This window comes from Carcharhinus amblyrhynchos, chromosome 26, assembly GCF_965287045.1.
Source record: "Carcharhinus amblyrhynchos chromosome 26, sCarAmb.v2.hapA, whole genome shotgun sequence".
In the NCBI taxonomy this organism is placed as follows: domain Eukaryota; kingdom Metazoa; phylum Chordata; class Chondrichthyes; order Carcharhiniformes; family Carcharhinidae; genus Carcharhinus; species Carcharhinus amblyrhynchos.
The window spans coordinates 21435094-21457445 of record NC_137349.1 but is presented as its reverse complement, the minus strand read 5'-3'; the positions used below and the strand labels follow the sequence as shown (position 1 = coordinate 21457445).

The following is a 22352-nucleotide window of genomic DNA, read 5'->3' as shown; positions in this document are numbered from 1 at the left end:
GTAGCCAACGGCGTGACTTCCACCCAAGTGCAGAGGGGAAGACCCACCTGCAGCGAGCGTGAAAAGGCTGTGGGGGACTCAGTCTGTGGGGAAGTGTTGTCTGCCTTCTCTTCGGCTAGTGGAAAGCGAGACCCTGCCGTCTGAAAAATTCAGGCCAAGTTCAGAAACAAGAAGCAGAGAAAACAATGGCAGAGATGAACAAAAGGTGTTGCAAGAAGAGGCAGGTGGGTGGAGAGACAGAGAGAGAGAGAGAGAGAGAGAGAGAGGGAGGGAGAGGGAGAGAGAGATGCATCACATTCAGAGTATTTTTGAACGCAATGACAGTTGTGATACAAGGAAACGACATTTCACACAGAAAAAGGTTCAAAATTAACAAATGTCTTAGTAATAAGTTTTGGATAGGACAACAAGCTCTTCTTCCAAGAACTGTCACAGGACATGGGATGGTTTATGTTCATCTGAAGGGTTGGACTGTGTGTGTGTGTGTGTGTGTGTGTGTGTGGGGGGGGGGGGGGGGGGTGCAGGGAAGAGAATTCTGCTTAATATCTTATCTGAATTAAAAAAACTCAAGTGTGTCAAAAGAAGCTTACAGTGGAACTTGAATCCACAACTTTGGAATCAAAGGCACACTTGCCACTACTAAGCTGAGGCTTCCATTTTAGAGAGGCAATGAATGAGAGGCAAACAAAAGGAGAAAGAGAAAGAAAATGAGTGATAACGCAAGCAGGTATTCCAGCACCAGTATCCATAACCAGTAGAGAAACGGTTTTGCTGGACCTCCTCAAAACAACATTTCACAGCCACTGACCTGTAGCAAAGTTTCAAATTTCAACTACTTTTACAAATAATCAACATTTTACTTCAATTAACAAGTCATAACTGACACAGTCAATATGTACAAAAAGATGCAAATGAGCAAACGGCTGTAATTACAAACTTCTGAAAGCACGCTGCCAGATAATGCAATCATTGATATTAGGCCAGAAAAACACATTTTTGAATAGGGTACTTTATGCTCTTGTTCTCCAAAAAAGATAAAAAGTGAAAGTAAAGGGTACAGATGCAAATAACACTTTTTCCAATATATATTTGCTAATTTACACAGTGAAAAAGTTAAATGAAGCTTCTTTTTAAATTTAAGGTAAACCCTTTATTACAATGACATTGGGTATACAAGATTAAACGGACATTAAAAAGGAGGGGCATTCCTGTTATAAAAATGGCACATTTATTGCTACATTACTGTTATATACATGACAGTTCTCATTAGCTACTAAGACAAAAAGAAATGATTTAAACTACTTCTCGGAATACTCCAGCCAGCTGTTTTGATGCTTGTACAAATACAAAAAAAAACACAAGGAACTTGAGGCACTCAGCAACACAATCAGAAATCTAATTGTGCAACATTTAAGTACTGTATGGGTGCTAGAAGAAGCCTTACCTAAATGTAGTAAAATAAACTTCTGGAATCAGACATCGAGTAAAAATCTACAAAAAGTAACATTCAGAATCCAAGACATTTTCAAGATTTATGGTATAAAAGGATTGCTGTTGTGAAAATAAGCCAACTTTTTTCCTTAAATTTCACTTTGTAAGGGTATACTGCAAGTCTTTTCTTAGCAAAAAAAGCACTAGACAAAAAAGAGGCTTTTAATGAAATGTTAGGCACTGGTCATTTTTCATTCTGTTCACATTGCATCACAAGTACAAGAATGAAAAGGCCACATGTAATTTTTTTTTAACTATTACATACATCTGCAATACTCAAAATGAGCTGAGAAATGTCACTGCACAATATTTAATGCAGTTCTAGAAATGTCAGGCATTTTACCCTAAAATGTCAAAAACTTTGTTCATTCAGTCCCACGGTTTCGTTGCCCGTTTTCCACTTGTTCACATCTTTTTTTTTTAAAAAATAAAAAAAAGTTATGTCAAAAGTACTGTGTCTTCTGCTTGGCTGGTGAAAGTCTGTGAATATGTTCTCAGTGGAAGACTGATTCCGTGTTTTATTTGTAATGGGTTCGTTTCCACAGTACACAGGCTGCTGCAGAAATGAATTCAGCTTGGCATAATGCAAGCCACTGATATGCAAGTTGCTCACATCCTTATTAGATTCCACAACCAATTCATATGATTTTGAACATTTAAACAGTTCATTGTGCAGGAATCCTACAAAAGGTGGAACTTCTTCCCACTCTTGAATAAGTCCATGACAAACCTATGGTCATACAATACCTAGAATCTGCAACATTATCTGTTGCAATATGAAAGTCTTCAAAGACCTTTCAACTTCTAAGTACACACTATGCCCAGCTACCTTAAAAAACTACAATGTAAAGTCTAATAATGCAAAAATATAGTTTTGCTCATTTTACATAAAATAACTCCCTACAAATGAATGAACTAGCTTTTGTAATGCACTCATTATGTTGGCCCTCCAGATATACCTGATCGTAAAGGCAGGGCAAGAGAAGGTCTGTAGAATATTTTGTCCGTTGGCTAACAATCCCTCCCAGCCAACTACCAGAGAGACATGGAGTGGTCATGTGTCAATTGAGTAAGACAAATATTTTTGCTGGGAATGCTGCAAACCAAGGACACCAAAAGTTTTCTTTTTAAAACAATAAGACCAATTGCTTACAAAACAAGCAAAAAAGGACTTTTGAAATTTTGTTCCAAAACAACCTCACATCCTTGTAAGTTTCATTAAAACATACTGGGATTTAAAATAAGCTTAGGCACTAACTCCTTTTTTCCACTGTGGGGAAGATTTTTTCTTTGGGCTGTAGAAAAAACCTTTTTTGCAGCACAGAGATCCAGTACTTCAATGATATATGACGACTTTCCCCCCTTTTTGTTTTTAGATAGATACGGCAAATGCATATGCTCACATTTGCAATTCTGATCCAGAAAGGATTTGTCAGTTTATCATCTTTTTGGCAGAACAAGGTTTCTTCCTTAAAGAGAAAGATGACATGAATTGTCCCTCTTGCTCACCACCTTCAGTTAAACCAGGCAGACGGAGCTGGGGGAGGGAAAATATCAATTGTTAGAATATTTTACTTTGTGCACAGTACCTCCAATTAGCTACTCACTAGTTTTGAATTATACATAATCTTGTACAGATTTTTACAAAAGCATTTGTTGCTCAGGAGTATTTCTCCATAAAATGATCATTTATGAATTCACAAGTAAAAAAAAATTGTGCAATTATCTATTCTTTACCAAACCAAGAATTATACAGTAGTGATGTTTTTGTTGGAATAGAGACATTTAAAGTAATCCAATTGAAGTTTTCAACGTTATGAACTAAATGGACAAAACTGATCACGGGAACTGGTTCAGTGACAAATTTTTCAAATGCTGGACTAAACAAATAAAAACACAAATAGTTACAGTATAAGCAGGGGTGGCACAATGGTTAGCACTGCTGACTCATAACTCCAGGGACCAAGGTTTAATTCCAGCCTTGGGTCACTGTATGGAATTTGCAAATTCTGCATGGGTTTCCTCCCACAATCCAAAGATGTGCGGGTTAGGTGGATTGGCCATGATAAATTGCCCCTCAAGTGTCAGGGGATGAACAGGGTAAATACATGGGATCATGGGTAATGGCCTGGGTGGGATTGCTGTCGGTGCAGGCTCGATGGGCCAAATGGCCCCCTCAAGCATTGCAGGGATTCTAAGTTACTGGAGAAAGCTACAGAAGTAAATAGTATCAAGGGATTAAATGAGGGGGCAAAAAGTTTATTTCAAACTGGAAATTGTTCGTAATTACTTAATCTGTTTATTTCGCTAGATTGGACAAATTCGAATTACGCAGTACTTTCAAAAACAAATCCAATTTGGATCTGTTGTTGAAGGGGTTATTTAAATGATCAGGATTAAGTATTACCCAACGTTGTATTCAAAAATAGAAAAATACATTAATTCAGGGATAAAACTTTAAAAAATTACTGATCATCTTTCCTCTTCTTTCAAAGACAGTAACACATACCGGAATATTGTTCAAAAGGGACCAGAGCTCTGGCACTTAATCCAAGATTCTTTATGCACGAGTTGAGCCAATAAAGTATCAGCAGGATATGCCCAATCCTATAGCTACAGCAGAGGCCACTAGGCTAGTATCAGGATCAAAGAGCTGAGCAATCATTTTCTTGCTGACCCTAAAAGGCACCGACTCAAACAGCAGAGTCTCATAACCCGAGAGCCACTCTATATCAACAGTAAAGTGGTGCAGCAGCACAGTGGCTAGCATTGCTGCCTCAGTGCAGGGGACTTGGGTTCAATTCTAGCCTCTGTGGAGTTTCCTTGTGTCTACATTAGTTTGCTCTGGGTGTTCCAGTTTCTTCCATCTAGCCCAAAGATGTGCAAGTTGAATGGATTAACTATGGTGGTTGGAGATATGATGTGGGTATGCTGGCGTTGGACTGGCGTAAACACAGTAAAAGGTCTGACAACACCAGGTTTTAGTCCAACCTATTTATTTGATAATATACTCACAAGCTTTCGGGGTTAGCCCCTTCGTCAGGTGAATGGAGAGTATCTGCTCTGTCTGAGGCCAGAAAAGCACAGACAGTTTAGAGATTACTGATTAGAATGCGAATTCTTACACCTAACCTGCTGTTCAAGACCTGAAGTGGCTGATAATGTGAGTGGAAGGAGCACTGATCACAGTTTAAAGAGGTGTGTATTGTCTCCGGACAGTACAGTGAGTGAGGTTTTGCAAACCCAGGCAAGTCACGGGGGTTACAGATAGTGCGACATGAACCCAAGATCCCTGTTGAGACCGTCCTCATGTGTGCGGAACTTGGCTATCAGTCTCTGTTCAGCGACTCTGCGCTGTCGTGTGTCGTGAAGGCCGCCTTGGAGAATGCAAGAAAGCTTGTGAGTATATTATCAAATAAATAGGTTGGACTAAAACCTGGTGTTGTCAGACTTTTTACTGGGTTGGGGATATGACATGGGGAAATATCAGGCTGGGAAAGATGCTCTTTGGAGAGTTGGTGCAGACTCGGTGGGCTGAGTGGCCTCCTTCTATGACATTCTATGTATTCTATGACATACAAACATTACTGCCTTATCAGGGAGCCATTCAGCACAAAAGTTTATTTTGAGGAGAGAAAAATTAAATACATGCAGTCAAATACTTGAACTGAGTTGCACCTATTTGGGCTACTTACAACTTTACTCAAATTTATCTGAATGAGCTTCCCTCGTTCTAGCATTATTCTGATTGGCATTTTACCTCCTACATGTGGCTCACTGCGTTGTGATTATCTCCCAAACCAGGATGTGCAGCTGAGAGGGGCAGTGGCTGCTCTCCTACTACCGCAGATACCTTCTCCTCTTCCCTTCGCTTAAGGCAAGCGGCTTTCGGATTCAAATTGCGTTCTGGAGACAAAATACAGAATAGCTCAAAATAAATCAAAACCAGAATAAAACTGTTAGAAACATGAGGATAGCAATCTTTGATATATACCTCACTGCAATCCATCCCCTTTAACAAAATTATAAATGTTCAAGTAAGGCCCAAAATATATTGACAACTGTACAATATAATTGAACAATTTTAAATGGAAGTTGAAAATTACATTGTCCCATAAAAAAGTAGGCAAAGGATCATTCAGCTTCATACAATGTGAAACAAGAAGCATTAAACCTTTTTATTCTTTTCAAAGTATAGAATTTGTAAGGAAAAACATCAAGTGTCAGATCAATGATTGAGGATACAAAAAGCAATGTGGAGAACATATTTTTCATTTTTAAAGTGTAAAACTAAACAATTGTCCTTTTATTCAACACAAAAATATTAGTCCAGATATTGCAGTCAGTGGCAAAGCAACAGTGCTTGTGTACAAGTGACCTTGTATAAAGCTACTCAAAAGTCTAACTTCTGTGGCATTGATTTCATTTTCTTGACATTTGTTTGAAACAGGGGAAGGCAGTGCTTAGTAGTATTGTTACTGGACTAGCAACCCAGATCTCCCACCAGCAGATGGTGAAATTTGAAATCAATAAAAAAAACTGGAATAAATCTGATGTCCATGAAATCACTGTCGATTGTCATAAAAAACCCATCAGATTCACTATGCCCTGAGCGAGGGAAATCTGTTTTCCTTACCTGGTCTAGTCTACATACGACTCCATAACAATGGGGTTGACTCTTAAATGCTCTCGGGGTGGGCAATAAGTGCTGGTCCAGCCAGTGACATCCACATCCCATGTGCAAATTAAAAAAAATCTGGTGCCAAACAATGGAGTTCAGTGATGTCAATCACGGTAAATAGCCATTGTCATATTGTCTGTATTGTCACATTGCCTGTATTGTCACAGACAGCGAACCAAGGCCTCACTGCACCAGAGACCCTGGTTAAATTCCTGGCTTGGGTCACTGTCTGTACAGAGTCTGCATGTTCTCCCCATGTCAGCGTGGGGTTTCCTCGGGGTGCTCCGGTTTCTTGCCAGTCTAAAAGACGTGCCAGTTAGGTGCATTGAGGGAGAATTTAACATGGCCAATGTACCTGAACACGCACCAGAGTGCGATGACGAGGGGATTTTCACAGTAATTTCATTGCAGTGTTAATGTAAGCCTACTGGTGACACTAGTAAATAACTTTAAATTGAACAGCTTGCAAACTGTCATTTTCTGAATGCTTGCATGTAAAATAAAATTTATGATTTGAACGCAATGGTTTCCCTGTGCTACTGAAATTATACTCGGAGAATTAAATAAACAGTTGTAAGGAAAGGTTCAGCTCACTTCCCAAAGTATTTAGAAGTCTTTGATTGAACCGATTGGATATTTTTCATTTATGGGATGTGGGCATTGCTGGCTCACCCTTAATTGCCCTTAAGATGGCAGCAGCGGGCTGCCTCCTTGAACTGTTTGCAGTTCTTGTGATGCAGGCATATCCATGGAGCAGTTGGGGAGTTCTCGGATTTTGATCCAGCAGCAGTGAAGGAATGGTGATACATTTCCAAGTCAGGGTATTCACGTGGTGATATTCCCATGTGTCAGTTTCCCTTATCCTTCCAGAGGGTAGTGTCTCTACCTTCTAAAGGGTAGTGGTTGAGTTTTGAAGATACAGCCTAAGGGGCCTTGGTAAGTTCCTGCAGTGCATCTTGCAGATGGGACAGACAGCTACCACTGTTAATAGTGGAGGGAGTGAATGTTTGTGGAAGAGGTGTCAATCAAGTGGACTGTTTTATCCTGGATGATGCCCAGCTTGAGTTCTGCTGGAGCTGCACTCATCCAGGCAAGTAGAAAGTGTTTCATCACACTCTTGACTTGTGGATCATGAACAGACTTAAGAGTCAGGGGGCGAGTCACCTGCTGCAGCATTCAGAGACTCTAACTAGCTCTTGTAGACACAGTATTTACATGTTCAGTTTCTCATCAACCACTAGGATGTTGATAGGGGATTCAAGGATGGTAATGCCTTTAAATGTCAAGAGGTGATGGTTAGATTCTCTCGTAGATGATCACTGCCTGACACCTGGGTGGCACAAACATTACTAGCCACTTGTCAGCCCAAGCCTGGGTATTGTCCAGGTCTTGCTACATTTGGACAGGAACCACTTCAGTATCTGAGGAGTTGCAAATGGAGCTGAACATTGTGCAATGATCAGCTTTTAAGCTCGAGTTGGAAGGAAGGTCATTAATGAAGCAGCTAAAGATGATTGGGCCTGGGATACTACCCTGAGGAACTCTGCAGTATTGTTCTGGAACTGAAATGATTGACACCCATCCACCACAACCTTAGTGCCAGGTATGACGAACCAACATAGGGATTTCCTCCTAATTCCTATTGATTTCGGTTCTGCTAGGGCTCCTTGATGCTACACTTGGTCAAATGTGGCCTTGAAGTCAAGGACAGGCACACGCCTCACTTCTGGAATGTATCTCTTTTGCCCATGTTTGAACCAAGGCTGTAATGAAGCCAGGTGCTAAGTAACCCTGGCCAGAACTGTATCTGAGTGCCAGTGAGTAGGTTATTATTAACTAAATGCCATTCAATAGCACTGTTGATGACCCCTTGCATCACTTTCCTGGTTACTGAGAATGGACTGATTGGGTGATACTTGCTTGGATTGGACCTGTTCTGTTTTATGTGTACAGGACATACTTTCCACATTGCTGAGCAGATGCCAGAATTGTAACAGGAACAGCTTAGTTTGGGGTCCAACAAGTTCTGGAGCACAAGTCTTCACTATTATTGCTGGAATATTGTCAAAGCCCATAGCCTTTGCTGTATTTGTGATGTTGTTAATGAAGATCAGTGTTTATTCAGAATTGCAGCATCGAAATTGATTTCATTAACATCTGGGTAACAGTTTCATACTGACAAATTGATTGAGGATATATTCAGGAAATACTGATTGATTTGTTTTATGATTTGTTCCTCTTTTATGAATGGCCAAGATATTGTAGTCATTATGACAGCAATACAAATTAGCATTTGTCTTAACTCTTCTGAAGTTGTCAGCAACTTCTGAAATCTGTACTTAAAAATCTAGAAGTTGCTATTGGTGACTCTCCACCTGTTGGGTGCGCTGCTAACATTCCCAAATGCAATCAGTTAGAGGGCATAAGTTTAATGGAACCTCCCCCATTACTCTTTAATATCACCATTGTAAAAGCCCCTAAAAAGTTACTCCCTTGCTGATGAGCTGAACTGCATTTTTAATACCATTCCAAGTCACAACTACCACTGAAGAACTCCTGATGGGTCAATGCTGGCAATTGCCAGTGACTCCCTGTGAATCACTGAATCCCTACAATGCAGGCAGCCATTTGGCCCACTGAGCCTGCTTCAACAACAATACCATCCAGGCCCTATCCCTGCTTATCCTTCTGATGCTAAGGGGCAATTTATCATGGCCGATCAGCCTAACCCACACAGCTTTGGATCTTTGTGAATGAATAAAAATAAAGCAAACTCATTTCAGGCCAGGGATAGAATTCAAATAATTTCCTGTCTACTGATTGTACTGTTGGGATACCTTCTGTTAGGAATACTTATTTTTTTTTTTTACACAGATACTTTCATAATACTTGGTGAGCTGAATTAAGCAGCACTGTCTTGGGAAAGCAGCACATATCACCTGATATTTTAATGGGCTGGGAGTGTGGTGCAGTGTTGGAAAAAATTCAAACGGCCATTTTAAATATGGTGACTAAAAGAATGAAGTCCAGCAATTCTAGAAAATAAATAATCTTGAGAGATTACTCCATTTGAAATAATGCATGACACTTCTCTCGAATATATATTTGAAGCTATACTTTTTTCTCCATGCGATGTGGGCATTGCTGGCAAAGCCAGCATTTGATGCCCATCCCTGATTGCCCTTCGAACTGAACATTTGAGGACAGTTCTGGAGTCACATTTAGGCCAGACTGGGTAAGGGGGGCAGATTTCCTTCCCTAAAGGATATTAACAAACCAGATGGATCTGGACAACAAATCAAGGATAGTTTCATGTTCCCCAATACTGAGTCTAGCTTTATATTCCAGATTTATTAATTGAATTTAAATTCCACCAGCTGCTCCGAGCATTAGTTATTAGATAACTATCCAGTGACACGGTCATTAAGACAACAGCTCCCCCTGAACTGTGAAGACAAGCTTGGTTAAAAACTGAAAATTCCGGATAAACTCAGCAGGTCTGGCAACATCTGTGGAGAAAGAAACAGAATTAATGTTTCGAATCCATATGACTTTTCTACATAACTGAAGGATAGAAAAGTATCAAGCCCTTACAGGGAGAAGGGAACGAGGAGCTGTAGTTGAGGTGGCCATGGGAGTTTGTGGATTTGTAATGAATATTGGTGGTCAGTCTATTGCTGGAAATGGAGACAGGTCAAAGAAGCTAAGCGTCTGATATAGATGATGTGAAGTTATGGCCCTCCATTCTAGATTAGTTCCATTGCAAAATCTTAATTATCAAAGTAATATGCGTGGAGGTTCGATGCTGACACAGCTGAATTTGGCCATGGTTAGTTCACATAGGCAATGGCCATTGGTTGAAATATTCAAAGGATGCTGGCATTACTGGAAACACATTCCAACATAAATCATCACTGAGTAGAGAGGAATTGCTCCTGGCTAGGTCCTGTTCTCTCTCAAACCAAGTGCCTGCCCTGCCTCCATCTCAAATTCAGACAATTTTAAGTTGGACAGATAAACCATGTCAACACACGGAATTGATTAATTTGCTGGGCATGGGAAGATGACGACAATTAAGATTTGTGTACAATTTTGGGGCTGCACATGGTCTTAAGTCCTCTACACTCATTCTGTTAATTGAAGCCATGGCGGTTGAAGTTAAACCAAGGCACCGCTGCTTTCTTTGCTGAGACTTGGTTCACAACGAACACTTCTCGAACCACTGTCCAAGGTATCCCCATTCATTAGGTGTACAAATACTCATCAGCTGTATAACAATGCAATTGCCAGTAAACAGTAACAATAACTAACAATAGAGAAAAAGCACCCAGGAATATCTGTCAATCTCCAAGGCTGAAATTCTCCAATGTCACTCAGCCAAATCTCCATTCACAGCATCAGGACCAGAATCCCAGCTGCGGGCGAGGTCCAAGAATTCCAGCCCAGATTTCCAAAAATCCAAGCTTGGTATTATCCACCACTAATTCCTTTCTTTACCTGCTTTCTCCTCTACTCTTGGTGATGTCTTGCATTCTAGCTCTTGGCCCTACACCTTAAGCTTCCCAAATTAAAAGTCTAACTTGTTACTCAAGCATTTTTTTTTGCACGACAGTTCAAAACTGAGATTTGCAGTTCAACAGGTTTTAGTTATGAAGTGAAGATAGTAACTTGCTAAGCATTTCACTTAAAAAGTGCACGTGCCTGTACAAATTTCATAATTCCAGACTTACCTATGGTAACGAAATTAGAACAAAGCCCTAAAGGAATTTCTAAAAGTGTATTACTAAAGATCAAACTTGATTTAGAGTCGACTCACAGATATATTTCTGATAGCTAGATTACTAGTTCCAATTACTTGAAATGTTCTTGGTGGTAATCAGTACAATACATTTTAAATGGCAGAAACAGTGTTTTGGTCTCCATACAAAATTAGTTGCTGTACACTACCTCGTACTTGTTGTTCAAGGCAGAGAATGACCTGGACGGCCTGCTGCAGGATGATCAGTTTGGTTTGAGCTTTATCAGTTTTTAAGTGCATCTGACACATGCGGCCCAACTCTTTGAAAGCCTCATTAATGTCTCTGACACGAATTCGCTCCCTTATGTTATTTGCCATTCGCCTTTCACGGTCCTTCATCTCTTTTTCTTCGCCTGTAAAGCCTTCATCAGTACTGCAGGGTTCACAGTGCCAACAGGTGTTAGTTAGGGATTTTAAAGCCGCCGTAATCCTTTTGTAGGCACATATGATATAATGCTATCAAACCTGTATAATAAATACACCTTTGCACAGCTTTGGATTAAAGCTCCATAAGGTGGTCAAATTTGTTTTAACAAATCTGATTGTATTTCTGAATTTGCTAACTTTGGAAGAGTGAGATGCCAAAGTATTGGATACAAATGTGGTTGATAGATATAATCAAGGAAGCCAACAAAAGGATACACTGCCTTTTAATGTCTAAAGCAATAAACTATCACACCCAGAGCAAACTGCTGGAGGAGATAGGTACAGGAGATATAATCTTAAGGAGTTGAAATGTTATATCTCACAAGCCTAACTATGCATCTTTACAAATTTGCAAGAGCAGCTGTTGCATATTGCTCAATTTTGACAGTAATTCAGATTCTCGTGTTCTGGATTGATTTCTACCCCTGCAAGTGTACTCTTTGTAAACCAAGGAATAAGCGTACAAAACTAAACACCCTCACTTAAATTCTCCCTACATTAAAAGCAACTTACTTACAAATGCATCTTCATTTTTAAAACTGCTCTTAATAATTGTCCAATTTTTCGTGCCCAGTTATTGCCAAATTTGGCTTTGTGGTTTTGAATGAGCCTTTCAAATTGGACTTTTATTTGCCAACATTGGTTCCTCCTCTGCAATAGCTAAAATGAACCAGTATCTCTGAATGCCTAACATTTCTAATGGCTCAACCAAACTTTATAAATCTAAGAAACTATTTCCTTAACTTGTATTGGCACTTCACAAGCCAACTCATTTCTCGATCCTATTTTATCTCTCAACTCCACTATGTTTTAACATTGCTCTTTGCACTCATGTTCCTTTTCTCACTTTAGTTCCCCACCCATCCCCTTGCTATCTTTGTGATCATCTGCATCAAGCATGCAACGCACTATTCCATTTGGTATTATCCGTCATAATTTTGTAATAGCTGCCTGCTTTTTACCTCGTGTGCAAAGTGAGGCCAACTAGGAATTATATATCTCACCTTTAATGCTTGGAATATTAGAGGAAACTTGAGGCATGTTTTTGTAATTTAGACAGGGACTGCTTAGGTCAGAACTCCAGTAAATTGGCAAGCTGTATAAACGTAACAATTTAGAGAACCAAAACCCAGGTAAAATCAGAACTTGGAACTATTACAATATCAGCAATAAAATCAGAGTTGCCAGACATGTCAGATTGAATAATTTTAACATTTGGTATCAATTTCCTGCTTTTAACACTGCCAAGCACCAAGTACGAGGTCAGAATGGAACCAGTGAGTAGCCATGGCTCGGGACCATCCAAGCCAAGAACAGGACAGTAGAAAACAAGTGTTACGGAAATTAGATAAAAGAACATGACGAAGAGCAGAAGCTGGCTGTATGGAAATATCCCTGAATTCAAGTTTGTATAGCGAACTGCAAAGGAAATGTTACACTGCACAAGTATGCCAAGATGTCGACACACGGCATGCACTTAATTTGGAAGGCTGGAGAAGGGATAAGAACACAGAAGCATGGTGTAGGGCTAAATGGATAGGAAATATTATCCAGATACAGGACACTTCTAAAAAGGTGCAACAGAAACACAAATACACAGCAACTAAGAAAAGATGTCATGGTTAAGAGGGGCGAAACTCCAGGTTAACCTCTTGGCAACCTTTGAATACACTGAGGCTAAATACAATTCAATTATATGGACAATTTTCGTTCTTTGTTATTCCTTTTCTGATTGGAGTTGTGGAATTTTACAGGTTTTATAAATGTTTGAGGAGTGAAGTAGTTACGTTAATTTAGCTAGAAAAGTAATTAACAACAACGGCTCTTCAAAATTAGGCTCAAGATATGTAAAACCACATGTGAACGCAGCCAACTGGGATTAAAAAGTGACAATTTTCCTTCTATAAGTAGGGGCAGAGAAGAGAGAACAGAAAAGGTTGTGCCCAGACTGTTCACAACTTGCACTAATGCTCTATTTTCCAGGAGGCAATGCTCATGTTGCACAAATGGAAGTAATGTCCAATATCAGTGATGGGTTCAGCAAATACACAAAGGGTTCTTCTCCCAATGTCCTTTCTTTTTCCTCACCCTCATTTGGAGGTGGTGAGTCTTTTGCGCTAGGAGGCCTTAGGTAACTTGCCCAAATGCCTACTTTATCATGGAAGGCTATTCAATTATGTTCGATCACAGTTGAGCCCGATCCTGATCTCTCAATTTCCAGGTGTGTGCGCTCATGTGCCAAGCAGCACTCAATACAGCAATTAGGTGTAGACACCTGTTCTTTCTTTAGCTCAAGGGTATTGAGGCCTAGTGCTTTAGCTAAGATCAGCTCACTGAAAATGAAATCTGCAGCCTTCATGTCTGTATGCTACACCAAGAGATGTACTCATCAGGTGATAATTTTCAATGAATGAGTTTTGAATTGCCATCAGTCTGGGATAAATGTTTATACAGTTTATTTTTTCAAAATAATGGGTTTAACTTCTGCACCAGACATGCCTGCATCTACAGTTTCATAAACTGTACTAAAAAAGCCTCATGCTCATGTCATCTTCACCACTTGTGGTTAAGAAAAGCACAAATGTGAAACTGAATCATAATTCTATATTTAATTTGTGAAATAAAATGCTAAGATAAATGACATGCATTGCATGCAAGTGGTAGAGTTGTGTAAATCAGAATCGTTATCTTCAGGATAAATGGGAAAGATAAGTTTAGGCATGTTGTATTTCACAAGTACAGGCAGCCCCATGCCAGTTGATATCACTATGACCAACTGACCTCTGACTTGTTGTTCCAAGTTGAGAATGACTGACACAGCCTGGTGGAGAATAAGCAGTTTTGTCTGTGGCTTGTCACTGTTAAGATGGAGTTGACACATGCGTCCAAGTTCCTTGAAGGCCTCATTGATGTCACGCACACGAAGGCGTTCACGAGCATTATTAGCTACTCTCCTCTCCCGCTCTCTCTCTGCCTTTTGCTCTGGGGGAAGGTGTTCATCATCATCTTGACTACTGACCAAAATACAATAAAAACATCCCTCAAGTACAAAATATCATGTTCAAATTGTTGAGGCATTTACATGCTGAATTTCAAATACTTGAACTGGGCAAAAGCATCAACTACTAATCAATTCGATATAAGTTATTTTAATATTCACACAATTTTGAAAGCTGCAACTTGATAAGCAATGCTGTTTAAAAATTATAGCTCACTTATTGTACATTAAAAATCACTTCATAGGTACTGATTAAAAAATATTACTCATGGTAAATTAAGTTACATTTTGAACATAAATCATTACAACTCCATACGCTTTGGTTCATGCCTTTAAATCTTAAAACTTGTCTTCATTAATGTGCACAAGCCCGTACTTCACCTGCATATAAGTGTGGAAAACAAATTTGTGGAACATTTTGATACATCTGCAAGACATTTAATCTGTACACGTTCCTTTTGTCACTTGACTGTTTGGTACATTGGGTAAGAAGCAATACACTTAATTGGAAGTTTAAGTGGATATGGTTAATTTTATTCCAAAGCCAACTTTCATATTCTTCTTTGAGAGATCTGAAAAAATATGCAATTGCTAATTGATCTTAAATTTTAATTTCAACTCACGATATACAAGATTTTGTAATTCCCCATAACCATGTGTTGGAGCTTTCCAAATGTACTAAAAAACTGGAACTAAAAGGAAAACTTTTTCGAAGATCCAGATAGGCCGAATCGTTCTGGCTGCCCTGTTAGAATGCAAACATTCTATGTATATCTACCATCCCAGACAAAGCAAATAAACCCATAAGTGAAATGCAACAGCTCCACAGAACTCCACGTCAAAGGGAATCAAGGCAATGCAAATTACCGGGCATACAGCTTACTTAATATTTCAGATTCCCTTAGCTGAGACCTCACTGGACGTTCAGATTTATTTCACACTTTACTGGGAAGCATTCCAATACTATTGGAACCCCAGCAAGATGGTTGATAAGGAAATGGTACAGACTCCACTGCAGCATTGGATATCCTGGAATTAATGGACAAACAATTTCCACTTGAGATTAACATCAAATACGAGTGTTTTCCTTGACCTTGTGGGTACCAAAGGTGCTTTGGGAAGTTGTACCATGTTAAAGGTGCTACACAAATGCAAATTTGGTAGAAATGGAAACATGAATGTCTTGACTGTTTTCCACGTGCCTCAAGAGCAGTCTTCAAACTAAGGCTTGAAGAAAACTATGCCCAATTGCTCCTCTAGCTGAGTCAACAGATGCAGCACCAATTTGACTTGCTCTTGGAAGAGTCAACTTCTGCTATCAGACCGTGCAGCTGTTCAAAGTATCTGCGGTGACATTCAATGCTCTACAAGGTTTAAGTTCCAATGAAACTAATGTAACATGTAATGATGTTGAAGCACAGGAGTTGGAAAGGAGTCTTTTTCATTAAAAAAATCTCAATTACAGCATATAATTCTCTACTTCCTCCAGACTCTCAATTTGATTGATATTTGAAGAACAAATTTGCAAAAAGGGTTCGAAGCTCCAGATGATCAGTATGGTACAAACGAATGGGGAAAATGGTCCCCTTATGCCCTCCTGTAGGAATCACGTCAACAATTGCTTTCTCACACTGCTGTCAGTTCACATTCTCTAGTATCAACTGGCCCTGCTCCTCTCTTCAAAAATGCATTACTGACTGACAGCTTTGCTTTCAGTTTGAAAGCAAATCATGAAACTCTAAACCAGTTGTTTCTGTTGATTAAGATGCCTTGGGCTGTAAGACAACTGCAGAGGCACTGCGCAAATGTAACACCTCTATACTGACATGAGTAAATAAAGTCATCACAACACCAAATGTGTGCTCGATTCAGTGACCTCAAATCCTTTCTGGACGTGATCTCTCTCGATTAAGCATCAAGTAAATTAGCACATACTCTTTTGAAAATCAACAGACAAAACCCACCGTATCCTCATCTACACTCTCCATTATTTCAACAAAGAATTTAATCGTTGGTCAAAATGACTCACCTTTAACAAATCAGTGCTGCTTTCATTTATTAGCTCATATTTTCCAAATGAAAATTAACTTCACCCAGGTTATTCTCACGATAGGCAAGAAAAAACATTAACGGCTTTAGAACAGTCCAAGTCTCAAAAGGGACTTTTGTTGCAATACTTGCCCATTCCCTATAGGTGGCAGTTTAAAATTATTGATTTGTCAAAGTTGAACAAACAAGAGAAATGGAAATATTTCAATGCCACATGGAAGTCAAAGGCAAAATAGCATTTAGTTTCATTCATGTTGAAAAGCAAAATATTTCATACTTAAATTACATAGGAAATATTATGGTCTTGACTGCTCCCTCATATTTAATGTTCTGAAAGCCGTAGTAGAGTTATTCACTTGAGCTGATTTTCAATGAAATGGACAGATTGCAGTATACTATCTTTCACCTCTATGGAAATTATAGCATAATTCACTTGACACGGTCACATTTTGCTTTGCTGTTCTCACTGGTGATATTGGGGTTTCACATGGAATTGCATTTGTATAGCATCTTTCACAATTGCAGAATGTCCCAAAACACTATAGCTAATGAACTATTTCATGCTGGGTGATATCGGAGGCAGAAACAGGCTCATCGGGTGATGTGCAAGTGGGTTGGATCCATAAAAATTTTGACATTCAACCCACATACACAATACTTAATTACAAAGCTCCAGTTGAGTTCTACAAAGAGAAAGAGCTCAGACCTTGCTGGGCGATCAACTAATTCTAAGCTGCTCAATTTACTTATAGAATTTTTGCAAATTGAGCTAGTTCCATTCGCCACACTCAGCTAGAGTTTTATAATTCTTTAGTATCAAGCACAAGACTGAATTTAGAAATTCCAAATTATAGAATCAGAAATATTCCTCATGCTTAACAGAAGGAACTTAATGTAGAAATGACAGAAGATGGAGAATGAAAAAAATCATAAGATCTGTGACTCTTGTATCAGCCAATGTTTATAATTCAGATATTAAATCAAGGAATACTGGATAATCTGCCAAGCCAGCACTTGCCAGGTGACTAAAGCTGAAACCTTTCTGATCTTTAGATCTCCATGCAACATACATATTCACCAATTCATTGTGGAGTACAATGTATAAAATGGACCCATCATTTCACTGATAGTACAAAATAACACCTTTTATGAATTTGCAATAATTTTAAAAAAAGTTATTGGGAGTGGTTTGACATACTATTACATAAGTGACACTATTTTACCCCGTGACAATTTTGCCAAATCATAGAAACCCTACAGTACAGAAAGAGGCCATTCGGCCCATTGTGTCTGCACAGACCACAATCCCACCCAGGCCCTACCCCCATACCCCTATATATTTGCCCATTAATTTCTCTAACCTACACATCTCAGGACACTAAGGGGCAACTTCAGCATGGCCAATCAACCTAACCCGCACATCTCTGGATTTTCGTTAACATTTGAATTGCTACAAAACAATGGTCAGAATTCTCCAGCCGTTCACGGCAGTGGGATTCTCTGGTCCCACTGCAGTGTACGCAGATTTGGCTGAGTGCCAAATTCTCCATCCTCGCTTGCAGCTGCAGGTAAGAACGGCTGGAGAACTTTGGCCAATGTTACTGCCAAAGTGTCAATTGCCTTGGTCAGAAAATACACGTGGCCAAAGTAGATATCAGTGCCTTGCCAACTTTATCTAAATTTTCCACAAATTTTCATTTACTGTGGAAGACAAAAGCTAAGAAGCTCAATTTGTAGCTTCCATATTTCTATGCAACAGTGAATAAATGAATCAATTATAAATTTATAAAGCAGAGTATAGCGAAATATGATTGTGTAGCTTTTAAGGAGAATTACTCCAGGTCAGAAACTTGGGAAAGTATTCCAGGGCAATAAATCAGTACCTTGTTCTTGATGCCCGTGACGACATTTTGGAATCTTTCCTCTCATCTTCTGACTTGTCTTCCGAACCTGAGGAATTGTGATTTTCATCCTCCTCCTTGTCTTCTCGTTTAATGTCGGCGCTAGACTGACTAACACTTGATCTCTGCAGACCACCGGTCATTCCTATGATAGGGTGCGACAAATGAAAAGAAAGTCACACTGTTGGGATTAACTACTAATTTAACAACAGGAGAAATGGGTACATCATAAATTGATTTATAAAGAGCATTTGGTATGGATTCCGATTTGGGCAAACTTTAGAAGTGTGACCACTTAGTAACTTAAAAACTAAAATGGTTCCTGTCCATCATTTAAAGGCATTTCAACTTTGAAATTAATTTTACAAGTTCCATTTGACAAATGGGAAATTTCAGCGGAAGGAACTTTAGCATTCTACAATCTTTACAGAGCATGCAAATTAAAAAGCAAAAGCAAATTACAGTGGATGCTGGAATCAGAAACAAAAACAAAATGCCGAAAAATCTCAGTAGGCCTGACGAGCATCTAGAGGGAGAACAGAACTAATGTTTTCAGTCTGACGAAGGGTCACCCAGACTCAGTGTTAGCTCTGTTCTCTTTCCACAGCATTTTCTATTTTTGATGCGAATTAAGTATCGTGGTTGCACAAGTACAGTTGTGCAATCTTAATAAAAATTGCTAGTACATCCTTTTGATTTGCTGAAAGAGTCAAGCTAATTTATGAGATTATATCAATTTAAAAGGGAACTACTTGTAAATCCTCTGTTAGATATATGGCCAAGTGTTAGTTAGAATGCAGCTAGTTGAGCACAAAATGGCTACATAAATACACCAGCGCAGAATTGGTGGGACAAGACAATTCTGTTTAATTAATCAAGGCTGCATAAATGGAGAAGTGCCACCAATTCTACAAAGACTTTTATGCTCTTCCAAAAACATGTCTTTCTGAAGCCTGTCTTTGTTTAACCAGGCTCTTCTCCATTTACACACCCTGGTGCTTTTTATACTGTCCGTTTCTACAGGAAAACCCAACGCCATGGCTACCCCAGATCCCAGGAGAAAGCTTTCAGCGCATCTTTCAAAGCAAATTTAGGGAAGGAAGGGGTAGAGAAAAAACATTATTACACTTTCATATCTATTAAATGCCTCTCAAGCAGGAGTTAAATCGCCTGAAGCTCATCAAAAGACCATCCCATACAGCTGTCTTCAATAATTTATTCAACAAAATTACAAGTAAGCTGTTATTTTCTACAAAACATCAGAACAATTTGATTGGGAAGATATCACAATGCAATATCTTTGGCTAACAATCTTTGTTACTGTATCCTTTTAACTGTATTGAGCCAACTATTCATGCACTGCGTTTTCATTCAGTGCAGGACATGATGCTTAAAATGTGAATCCTCCTCTTCAGATCTCCAACGCTGCTCTATAACTAGTGCAAAAGCTGGATGCTGCCCATAGGGACTCCACCATCATGTATTAAATCAATTGATCTCTGCATCACCCCCTAACTGCACAGCTCAGCTTAGCAACACCAGATGATGACTCATTAACGTAACTTCAATTTGCATCAGAGTGAGGCTCCTGCCAGTTTACAAATTATTTGATATTTACATTATGTACTTATTTCTTTGAAGCAATGCAAGCTTTTATATTAAGATGTGCCCATACTAACCACTATAGGTTTCTTGTGGTCGGTTCAAGTCTGACAGTGCAGTGGACTGTGATGGCAGTGCACGGTTAGGCAGAACACTAGCATTACTAGATATTCCTGAGCCTTCTTCATGAGCTCCAACCTGCAAAAGCAATGAGATTAAGGAATAAAGTATTGCATTATCTGAATGTTGAGCAAAGGACATTAAAAGGAAAACCTTCATACAAGAAGAAATGTTAACAGGCTTGTGGAATCTAACAACGCACTGCAGAACTATGTAAAAATTATGCAGTGCTGAGGGAGCGCTGTATTACCAGTGCTGCTGTTATTCAGATGAAACCTTAATCCAAAGTTGCACCTGCCATCTTAGAAGTAAAAGATCACATGGCATTATTCAAATAGCAGGCACGTTCTCCTTGTATCCTGGCCAATATGTACCCTTCGACCGATGCCAATTAAAAAAGATAATCTGTTTATTTGCTGTTTACGGAAACTGTGTGTAACTTGGCTGCTATTCTCTTCATAAGAGACTAAAACCCAAAAAAGAATCTGACTGTAATGTATTAAGCTCACGAACGGTGTTATACAAATGCAAATGCTTGTCTCTAATTTTAAGAGCTAAATGAACTGCAGCAGTAGCTGTAATAAATGTGTATAATTGAAATATGTTCAGATGAGTGACTAGTGTATTTAATCTAAAGTAAGCCAGTTTCCTAACTGGATCACCACACAAACCGGTCCCACTTAATAGATAAGAATCTAGTTTTATCACAAGTCATCCTAAAAACAAGGCGTGAACCATGATCACCTGATGGGCGTGCACTTCTTTGCCTTTTGGCCTAGTCAAGGGTCAGATCAAACCCAAGCTGAGATGCACTGCCTTTTCTGTCAGTTTGGATCTTGTGTGTCTATTGTGGGGACCATGAATTGGATTCAATTTGAATTGGTTTTTGGAGCAAACAAGATCACGGATTAAGGGCTTCCTCAGTTTGCTCCGTGCATTGGCGTTGTAACTTTTAAGAATGGGGTAAAAGTAAAAAAACAAACAGAATAAATTATTTTACAGTTGCCACTGATTCTATATTTAGACAAATACTCAGCTGGTTAGCTTGGGTCAAATATTTACAGTATGCCTTCCTTGGCAGTTTGGAACACTGCACATTGTAGGAAGTTACAGGATGTTTCTTGTTTATTTGCTGGTTGTGCAAATTTGAATTTGACTTCTGGCAATGGTTAACACAAGCAATGATTTACTATGGGTGGTGGAACTCTAGTCCAGTGGTTCTCAATCTTTTGTATGTTACAGCATACCTCTATACTGTAAAATATTTGAGGAACACCTATCTTTTGTCTTCTTCCCTTGCTGAGAACTTCATTTCTCCCTGTCCTTTTGCCTATTTGTTAACCTTTCCCTGTCTCTCTCACTTCTGATGTGGAGATACCGGCATTGGACTGGGGTAAGCGCAGTAAGAAGTCTTTCAACACCAGGTTAAAGTCCAACAGGTTTATTTGACAGCACAAGCTTTCTGAGTCTCAGGCTCCTCCTTCAGGTTTGTTCAGGTGAAGAAGGAACCCGAGATTCCAAAAAGATTGTGCTGCCAAATAAACCTGTTGTACTTTAACCTGGTGCTGTGAAACTTCTTACACTCACTTCTCCCAGGGTTTTTGCATCCTTTTGAGTTTGCACTTTTTGTATGGGCACGCAGGACCTTTGCCTTCTGCTCCAAGTCCTGCGCGTGGGCCTGATCAACATAAAAACTCTAAACCACGAATGTGTAGCTCTTTCCCAGCTGGCACGTGCGCAAGAGGCCCAAGATTCTTTGGGTCTTGGAGATACCGACCACAGCTGAAGATGAAGGTTAGTTTAATTACATGAATTTTGAATTAAAACATATTTCGCAGCACACTGGTTGGGAACCACTGCTCTAGTTGACTGTGGTTCTAATTATTCCATGTCTCAACCTAAATGACAACACAAAGTTAAAAACAGAAGCAAAGAAATTGCTTTCAAAAACGATCTGCAAGATCTTTCACGGTTTCAATTTAACTGCAAAATTTAGAAAATCAAGCAGCAACCCAAAAGCATTTCTTTCTGAACACTGCTACAGACAGAATTCAAGTACAAGGCTTTCACTGTGACATAGGCCACTGGAACAGCTCAGTGGGTCTCGGGGGGGGGGGGGGGCGCGGAAGAAGAAGAAGAAGAAATATTTTAAGGGATATTCTCCCCGATTCACCTGTTTGGAAGTTGATTTTTCTTGTACGTAGGGGGGTCAGGGAGGATCAAAAGAAAAGTTAACAGGTGAATTTTTGCTGAAAATACTCAGTTCTATAAAACAACTTTAAGTGG

At 39.3% G+C, this 22352-nt stretch overlaps 1 protein-coding gene across 8 annotated transcripts in view; it reads right to left on the bottom strand.

Moving 5' to 3' along the window:
- Positions 1-1124: 1124 nt before the first annotated feature.
- The window catches only part of LOC145358863 (transcription factor E2-alpha-like), a 119119-nt gene continuing 97891 nt past the window's right edge, over positions 1125-22352 (bottom strand). For 4 of the 8 annotated variants that reach the window (XM_080213207.1, XM_080213210.1, XM_080213208.1 and 1 more), the window contains exons 16-20: positions 20024-20144; positions 18327-18489; positions 14178-14410; positions 5252-5397; positions 1125-3028 (exon numbers count right to left, since the gene is read on the bottom strand). In XM_080213207.1, coding sequence (XP_080069333.1) covers positions 5255-5397; positions 14178-14410; positions 18327-18489; positions 20024-20144 — 660 coding nt within the window. In that variant the 3' untranslated portion in view covers positions 1125-3028; positions 5252-5254. Of the gene's footprint in view, positions 3029-5251; positions 5398-11119; positions 11344-14177; positions 14411-18326; positions 18490-20023; positions 20145-22352 lie in introns of all 8 variants that reach the window. The other 4 variants (XM_080213213.1, XM_080213214.1, XM_080213211.1 and 1 more) reach the window with 2 other exon arrangements.